The sequence below is a fragment of the Maylandia zebra genome, linkage group LG12 (assembly GCF_041146795.1).
Source record: "Maylandia zebra isolate NMK-2024a linkage group LG12, Mzebra_GT3a, whole genome shotgun sequence".
Lineage (NCBI taxonomy): Eukaryota > Metazoa > Chordata > Actinopteri > Cichliformes > Cichlidae > Maylandia > Maylandia zebra.
The window spans coordinates 12,170,550-12,179,941 of record NC_135178.1 but is presented as its reverse complement, the minus strand read 5'-3'; the positions used below and the strand labels follow the sequence as shown (position 1 = coordinate 12,179,941).

General features: G+C 42.8%; 1 protein-coding gene across 4 annotated transcripts in view; it reads left to right on the top strand.

The window, feature by feature from the left end:
* Positions 1 to 805: 805 nt before the first annotated feature.
* The window catches only part of LOC101488074 (leucine-rich repeat transmembrane neuronal protein 4), a 59,153-nt gene continuing 50,566 nt past the window's right edge, over positions 806 to 9,392 (top strand). For 2 of the 4 annotated variants that reach the window (XR_013101114.1, XM_076890701.1), the window contains exons 1-2: positions 806 to 1,416; positions 1,940 to 3,529. Coding sequence is in view for 3 of the 4 variants with exons in the window: in XM_076890701.1 (XP_076746816.1) it covers positions 1,365 to 1,416; positions 1,940 to 3,486 (1,599 nt within the window). In the remaining variant the exon portion in view is untranslated. The remainder of the gene's footprint in view (positions 1,417 to 1,939; positions 3,530 to 9,392) is intronic. The other 2 variants (XM_004544095.3, XM_004544096.4) reach the window with 2 other exon arrangements.

Here is a 9,392-nt window from a genome sequence, read left to right as displayed (position 1 = left end):
CTGACCTTTTTGTTACAGGCCCACCTGCCGAAGTCCTAATTAAAAACCCACATTAACAGATTTTGCCAATAGACCCTTCGATGCAGGCTCAGATAGAGTAAAACTCACTGCATAATTCCACTTAATTACCGGTGAGGAAAACAATCTGTGCGTGGACTTCGCCAAAATAATGAAGTTTGCGTTTGAGGTCCTCGCATTTTCCTTGGATATTTATCCCAGAACCCCTCCTGCTCCTCCGTCCTCTGTTTCTTAATCATCTACTTGAAAGAAACACACGTGGCGAACCTCAAAATATGTGCAGACTTACAAAGAAAACTAAGTAGTATAAAGGTTTAAATTAACTACCTCCAGCGGCCAAATGGTTCTTAAATAGCAATAATATTCAAGCAAAAGATAATGGAATATTAAACAGGACTGTGCTGTATAATGACTGCCTCTGCCTATGCCTCTTAAGATTCATATGTGCCCCCCAAAAAAGAGAAAGAAAATCAGGGCATTAAAGTTACATAATATTTCTTCGCTCATTATAATCTTAAATTTGGTGGGGTTTAATTCTAATGAACGCACATCTTGCGGCACATCTTCACAAATATCCACACAAAAAGCTAACAGGCTTCCCATTCCCTCTATAATTGATATGCAGGCTGCGTTTGTGATAACAATGAAGTCTACTTTAGGTTTTTCCGGTTGCGGAGTGCCACTCTGCGACCAGAAGAGGGCATCTCAAGTCCTGAAACCGAGCACCGGCGAGCTCCGTAATAATCTAACACCAACATCATTCCTGTTGCTGTACAATTGATTTATTTTTAATGCGACGGTTAACGGCTCTAATCCACAGCAGCCTGCTTCTTTCCCCCCCCCACTCTCTCTCCACTGTCCACGCCTGAAGCGGGATATAACCAACTTATCGGCTTTGGACCACAGTTTATCCCTCTCAGATTTCTTCACTTGGTCGTTTTCCAGTGTTTTTTCTCCCCGTCTCTCTCGCTCTGCCACTTAACCTAGATTCAACAATTGGCGACTCGGTGTTTAGACTGTTTTTTAATAGCCTCCCACGACAGGCGCTAAACTGTCACTCTCATGAGGATACGAGCTTGAGCGCATCCATCCGAGGGCTTTCGGGAGAAAAAAAAATACGCGTTATCGAGCTGATGTTGTGCGGTAATGTAGGAAACTACAGACAGGGAGGCTGATGCACACCTTTTGGAGCTGCTCTTATCTCCGACAGGTGTGCGATTGCAAGTAGAGCGGATCCGGCTTCGGCGCAAAGTGTCCGTTTTATCCGCGCAGACGGGCGTCCTGGTTAAGTGTCCAACTATTTGGGCAAAACGCCGAGTGCGTCTAAACATGTGCACCGGAGACGCATGCAACAGAGATCCCTGAGCAAGAGGAAGAGCCGACACCGAGCAAATATGGGTATGTATAGCCAAAATCTGTTCCGCAGGGTGCTTAAAGGGTTCATTCCTGCGCAGTCTTTTTTGTCTTTTGCCTAACTACAATTCACTTAGAGCTGGTGTCGCTGGCGTCTGTGCCCCCCCTGCGGTTTATGACTGATGACTGCAGGCAGGGGAATCCGAAAGGAGGCTTTTCTCTCAGCAACTGTTTGTCACATTGTGCATCATGCGTGTGGTTTATCAATCACCTTTCCAAGAGCATGACTTTGGCTGAACATAAGTGTGTGTGTGTGTGTGTGTGTGTGTGTGTGTGTGTGTGTGTGTGTGTGTGTGCGCGCGCGCGCCATGAATGCTCCAGTGCAAATTAAGTAGGCAGGAAAATCCCCCCCTGCAAATGTCTCAGAACATATTCAGTTGCTCGACTCAAAAATTGTGCACATTCTATTTTCATCTCTTTTATTCCCTTCTAGTCCGTGTAGTCTACATGGTTCTGTGTGATACATGTTCTGTACTCATAAACCTCTCACTTTCCTGTGTGTCTGCAGGACTTTTTGTGCTTTTCAGATGGCTTGTGTTCACTGTGGTGGTGCCCTCCTGGCTGCTTGCTGTTCCAAGCGGCATCCGTGAGCGTCCCTGCCCCCAGAGCTGTCGATGTGATGGGAAAATAATATACTGCGAGTCCAATGCCTTCCGTGACGTGCCAAACAACGTGTCTGTCGGCACACAGGGCCTGTCTTTGCGTTATAACAGCCTGGTGAGCCTTAGAGCCCACCAGTTTGCGGGCCTCAGTCAACTAGTTTGGCTCTATCTTGACCACAACTACATCAATGCCGTGGATGGCCAGGCTTTCCACGGGATAAGGAGGCTCAAAGAACTGATTCTCAGCTCCAATAAGATCACGCAGCTGAAAAACAACACTTTCCACGACGTCCCGAATTTGCGTAACCTAGACCTTTCCTACAACAAACTGCAGGTCCTCCAGCCTAATCAGTTCTGGGGTTTACGGAAGCTACTCAGTTTACACTTGAGGTCAAACTCCCTAAAAACAGTCCCGATGCGCGTTTTCCTCGACTGCCGTAACCTGGAGTTCCTCGATATTGGCTACAACAGGTTGAGAAGCCTCACACGTAATGCCTTTGCGGGACTCCTGAAGCTCATCGAGCTCCATTTGGAGCACAACCAGTTTTCTAAGATAAATTTCGCTCATTTCCCTCGCCTGACTAACCTGCGGGCTCTCTATCTGCAGTGGAACCGCATCAAACTGCTAACGCAGGGCCTGCCATGGATGTGGACTTCCTTGCAGAAGTTGGACCTCTCAGGAAATGAGCTCCAAGTGTTGGATCCAAGCACATTTCAATGCCTGCCTAACCTTCAGACTCTCAACCTGGACTCCAACAAGCTCACTAATGTCTCTCAGCAGACAGTGGATGCTTGGATCTCCCTCACAACCATCAGTTTGGCCGGTAATTTGTGGTACTGTAACCCCAACGTTTGCCCTCTGGTGTCCTGGCTCAAAGCCTTCAAGGGTAACAAGGAGTTTACAATGATATGTACCAGCCCTAAGGAGGCACAAGGAGAGAAAGTTACAGATGTGGTGGAGACCTACAACATCTGTACTGCAACTCCGACCCCTATCCCCTCAACGACATTGCCCCTCACAACGGCGTTTCAGCCTGAGCTGAAACCTCTCCCCACGCAGTCTGCGGTGGATAAAAAGCTAACCTGGAACAGGACAGCCTCTCCAACTCCTTCCGAGGCCTCCCCCACTATCCCATTACCAGACACCGAGTATGTGTCCTTCCACAAGATCATAGCCGGTAGCGTGGCCCTCTTCTTATCTGTGGCTATAATTCTGCTGGTTATCTATGTGTCGTGGAAGCGCTATCCCAGCAGCATCAAACAGCTTCAGCAGCGCTCTGCGGTTAAGAAGCGCCAGAAAAAGGCACGGGAGACCGAGCGCTCCTTTAATTCACCACTGCAAGAGTACTATGTGGACTACAAGCCTTCACACTCAGAGACTATGGATGTGCTGGTTAATGGGACAGGACCTTACACATACACCATCTCAGGCTCCAGGGAATGTGAGGTATGACCGTTGCCCTCCAAAAATCCATTTCCACTGCGAGGCATAAGAGGTAAATTTTCTAATGATCTGCAGGGTGAAAAAAAATTGTTTTCTCCTCTGCTTCTGTCTGTAATAGGATAAGGACGCAAAGGGCAGTGCATGGTGACTTGTTTTGCATTATGCTGGGTTTGTTCAGTTCCATTCGATTACCCAGCTGTTGTTTTGAGTCATGCAATATTATTGCTAAAATATGATACCCATTAGCTGCGAGTGCAGCGGCAGCTCCTCCTCATTGGTAACTTACAGTAAGATGCATTACACGCAAAGTGGCTCCATCTTTCACTCCTGACACAAAACATCTCATTGATGAATCTGTGTATTCTCAGACTTTTTATTTTCCCAAAACTGCTTGCCGTCCTGAACGAACCGGTGTAAACCGATTGGATCAAGTCACTGTGCAGATGGTCCTCTCCTATCCTGTGTGCTTGCTGCCACAGCTGTAGCGGCAAACGTGCAAATCGTGTGAGTCTTGATGTTTGTTTGCGAATGTCTGAAGTGTGCCAATATTTACAATCACACCAGCTGATTGTAAATCTCATTTTCTTTGCTTTTTTCCCCCCTAGCCTTTAGCAATTGTGTGCTTAGGTTTTTTTCCTCATTAGTTTAACTTACAAAGTTCAAACAGTCACCACAGGCTGGGGAACACTATGAAGGCCTGCAGCCAAATAAAAGATAAATTATGCATTTGGGCTTGCATTTTTCCCGGTTTTTGTGTAACGCTGCAGGAGGGGACTGCATTATGCTACTTTTGTTTAATCTCAGCATTATAAAGAAACTGTTTACTCCTGTGAAACTTTTACTCATGGAATTGGCTTTAAAATTCTTGCACTAAAACCAGACTTCCTCCACGTGACAGATTGTGAGCCCCCTGCGTGGCACTAAGGGATCGAGACAGAAAGGCTAATCAATTTGCTCGTGTTTAATTAGGCACTTTTTTTGCCCATGTATTCTTTATTTTCTCTCCAAATGCTCTGTATCTGTCTTCTTTTGTCCAGCAGCTTTTCTTTTTTCTTCTTTTTCATTTGGCAGTGTGGTTAAGTGTGATTAACAGAACATGTTGTGCTGGGAAAGATGTGGAGTCGCTGGAATCTTTGCGAGCACCTTTTTGTCAGAATAACCAGACATGCTGTTTAGTACGGGAGACATCTTTCTTCTCCGTTGTCTGTGTCAGCGCAGCTCAGAGACAAAGTTTTATCTCGCTGCAGCACAGCTCATTTTCTATACTCTACATACACCATGTAAAGCATTTTATAAGATGTTTCATGTCAGTGGATTGTGCTGTAGCACCAGTTAGGTTCTTGCTGTGCCCTTTACTCAAGTCACTGTAAAAAGGCCCGCACACATATGTTTCATTGTTTTCAGAAATGTCACTTGGTACAAGGTGCGCGGGTAGCTAAATCAGCTCTTTGTCAGATTATCTGTGGCAGAGCATTTCTCAAGCGCAAGGGAAGCTGGAGGTGAGATGGTCGGCTTATCAATCTTGTAGCTTTCATGTGCGAATGTGGCGTGGGAGCATTAAATGGCAGACCTAATGGGGCTTCTGCTAGCTGGAATAACTAATAGCCCATCAGAGGTAAGGAGCCGAGACTTCCCTCAGCTTTGTTATTCCTTGCCCTCTACAGCTCAAGGGAGCAGCATGAGTTGTTAAAAATGTAATGGGATTTTTTTTCTTTTCCATTTTTTTGTTACCTCTGTGCGTGTTACATTTCATGCCAAACACAGCAATGCAATGTAAGAACACATGCTAGAGCCGGACACCTGTGAAACCACCTGCAGGTTTGTCGTGCTTGTTTAAGTTGCTGTAAAAATGTGCCCACTAGATCGTCGTGTGCATTAGCTATGAACGTTGCTGCCATCGTGCTCATCAATAGTGTCTTGGGCTATTTGCATCACAGTGCAGGCAAAGTCTCTTCTGACACACGAGAATTCATTTTTCAGTTTTTATTAAGAGCCACAGAGTGCAAAGTGGCAAGTGAGATGAACGTGGGAGAGATGCTGTAAAAGGCTGCCCGAGGGCTCAAACCTTCTTCTCAGGAGTGTATTGTAAACGCCAGAATCCGCTGCACTCCCCGCACATTATTTTAGCTATTCCAGATAGCAAGCACTTAAGCTATTAGCTGCATTTTCAATTAGGAGAAAGAGCTTTGTAATTGAAGCCTGTTATCTTCTGCACATGCCCAGACCAACAGACATGGAGTTAATTTGTTTCTATAGATTTACTCCAGCACAGCTCAGCAGGTTGGCTTCGACACTGCGAACTGAACTCGCAGGCTGTGAATTTTGATGAACACTTTGAACCGTGCAATTCTGTGGTCTTCCTGTGGCACACTATTTAAAAATTTAAAAAAATAAATAAAAACCCTCTCTCTTCCTTGTATGCTATCCACTTCTGAGCTCATAGAGCAGCTGCAGTGGTAGCTGTCCACCCACAGATAATCCCCTGCAAAGTTATTTCAGAAAATATTATGGTGAGAATCCCACTGTCTCAGCCAAAGGCAATTCTTGTACTAGGGTGGAATCTGCAAGCATTAATAAGGTGAGGAGATCCTGCTCAGAGATAATTAATGTGGCCTGTGAAAAAGGCGAGTGAAGTGAGGAAAAAGAACTTGCCGGTGCGACGGACTGACACCACTGTTGTCCAAAAGACAAGCCTAAATAATTACTTTTAAAAATCAACTAATTTTCCAGCTGGCAGGGTTTGTCAACATTCTGATGCGTTCGAGGCCAGCACAAGCTTCATTCATGCATAAAGTTGTTCCTTTTTCCTTTCCTCGCATTTGCAGTTAGAGTGTCCCCCTCCTGGTTATATTAAAAACTAATGGCTCCTGTGGACCTAATCAGTGTTTTCCTGGGACGAACTCTGTATCTGGGGGCGCATTTTGTTCAGCAAACATTTGTTTAATTTGTGGACACCATAATACGAGCCTGGCCTTCGAAATGTCAGAAATAAGTATCAAGCATGATGGATGATAAACATACACTGTCTCTACTTGCCAAGATGGCAGCTTGCACTTCATCTCTGCGTAAATGCACAGAAGGCTGGCTGCCGTCAAGTGAAGAGAGTTTTGACAGTCTTTGGTATTTGTTTCCAAATAAAGGCTACAGACATCAGTAAAATGGACCAGTAAAAAAAAAGTGTGTGTCATTTTTTTTAACACATCACTTAGCAAACTACAGGTGCAAGAAATCCTTTGGATTCCTGCATTGATTAGTCATGAAATAAGGTGTTCACTTCATCTAAGTCACAGTTACAGACAAATGAAATTTGACTACTTAACTAATATGACTGGAACGCTTTTCCTGTCTTTATTGAACACACAGAAAAATCCTCTACAGTGTTGGGTGAAAAAGTGAGTGTGCAGAGGTTCATTTAGCAATAACAAGTTCCATTAGACCTTTGTGATTAATGCTGATGAGAGTTGCTCCACAGTGAGGATGACGTTGGGTGATTCCACCTGTTTTAAAAACTGTTTCAGTTCATCTGATTACACGGCCCTATTCAAGTCATGCGTACTTGGGGACACAGTGTCTTAATTTTACAGCGTCTTCTTTAAAAATCCTTAATTTTGTTGATCCATACAATCACACATGCAGCCAAAAAAAGTTTCAACTTTTGTGTTATTTGTCCAGACAACAAAAAGTGTGTAACAAACTACAGCTTTGTAGATCAGTGGTTTCATTCTGTGGTGTGTTTCATTCTTATTCAGTGTTTTTCCTATAGTGGACACATGAATAAAGACCTTGCCACTTGTAAACAATTCTGCAGGTGCTTTGCTTTTAACCTTAGATCTCTTTTCACATCTTTCAGGATTGCATGTTGTGCTCTTGCTGTGATCTTTGCAGGACCCTTAGCGAGAGCCAAAAAAGTCCTGACTTTCCTCCATTATCTAGACAATTTGTCTGTCTGTGGATTGATGACCACCCAGGTCTTTAGAATTGGTTTTGTAACCTTTTAACGGCTTCGTGCATCTTTATAATGCTTCTTCTAAGATCCACTGAAAGTTGTTGTGATCGAGGAACAGCTCACACCAACCAGTCTGTCTTCAGTGCAGACTTTGTCAGTAAGCAGTCTTAGAATGGCCATATTTTTAGAGATAGGAACCTCCACAACCCACACTTCAAATCCAATCTCCTTAATGGAAGTGGAGGAGTCATTAATAACGAGGTTACTTATTGTTTCTAGTGAATTATTCCCGAATGTGTTCCTTAAAGACTTTGATTTTGTGCGTTATTAGTTTAGTCAAATTGTGTTTGTTTATAATTGTGATTTAGATGAAGATCAGGCCATATTTAGTGAGTAATCAATGCATACATTATTATAATCCTAAGGGATAAAGAACTTTGAGGGTTTACATCAGTGAGTGCACACCCGACTGTGCACACTGATCTAAACCTCTCACACAATAGACAACACAATACAAGACTGAAAAATAAGGCACGTGCAGTATAGCAAATGAAATGTGTTTTGGGGGGGGTCTTTTCCTTAAAAAAAAGTCTCTTTATGCCATTAATTTTTATTTTGCTCAGTTGTCTTCTTGTTTGGTAGAATTGAAAATTACTGTACCTGCAAGACTGGGTGGCAATGATCCACGGACACACAGAAGTACACTGCTTCGCTTTTATCATACCTGATGATTTTGTGAAAAATGGACTCCAGTCAGCTCCATTAAAACTCAACTGCAGCAAAATGCAGGAAGAAACAGACTATTAAGTGAATTGGCTGTAATGGCTATTATACAACATAATTTTTCAGTGGCCTGTGGTGATGTTAAAAAAAGAAAGAAAGACTTCTGTGTATGATCAAGAATATTAAGCAGATTTGAGGTGTTACATTTTAATACTGTATACATATACACATTGCATGTTTATCTCGTGTGCATATAAGGAATATAATTACATATAATTCTATAAAAATACATAGGGTTTTTAAATTTTTTAAAAATATTTTTATTGCTAAGATAAGACAAATTAATTGCATTGAAACACAACAGAATACAAATATTTTCATGTTTAAAGGATACTTGACATCAGGGAGCTTCATAATATGGATGGTACCGCTGCATACGCTTTCATTTTCATATTTCAGAATGATCTCCGAACATTGTTTCTGTCATAGTCTGAGTCGCTTGTAGTTTCGCTGTGCTTAAAGCAATAAGGTTAGCAAGCAGATGTAGACTTTCTCTATCATGCTTCTACCCTTTCAGGCTGCGTACAGGCAGCCCTACTTTATTATTGAAGGCTGTTAGGACTGTGCAGTGTGAGCTCAGGATGAAAAAGGGTACAGTGGCTTTTAATCTTTGTTACATTTAATAGTCTCCTAAAATCAAGCTGGAACTAAACACCAGTGTTTTTTCTTAAAAAGTAATGCTTTACCTTACTTAATTACTCCCCGGCGAAAAAAAAATGTGTTACACTTCTCATTACTTTACTTTCATGTTACTCCATAAGATGGTCTGAAATACACTGTCACATAATCACTAGTTAACAATATAACCCTTAGGCTACAGTCCCACACACTGACACAAATCTCTTTCCTAATGAGGACATACATACGACCTTTCTTTCAATGTTTCAGCATTTGAACACAAAGCCGACAACACAAAGAAAAGTTGAAAACCAGCTCAAAGAGAGACTTTAAAGAAAGCTCCACTGACATTCTACTATAGGAACACGCACAGGCTTCAATCCTACAAGCTTGACTGCCCCTCACTGCCTTTGTTACCTGCTGAAGGTCAGGCTCTGGCTGCTATGCAATGCATGACATTACTGTGTTACGAAAAATATAATGTGATTACAGTAACAGTAATCAGTAAACAATAAAAGTTACAGTAATATAAAGTACTAGTCAGAGCTATTCCAGATCAACCAAACCT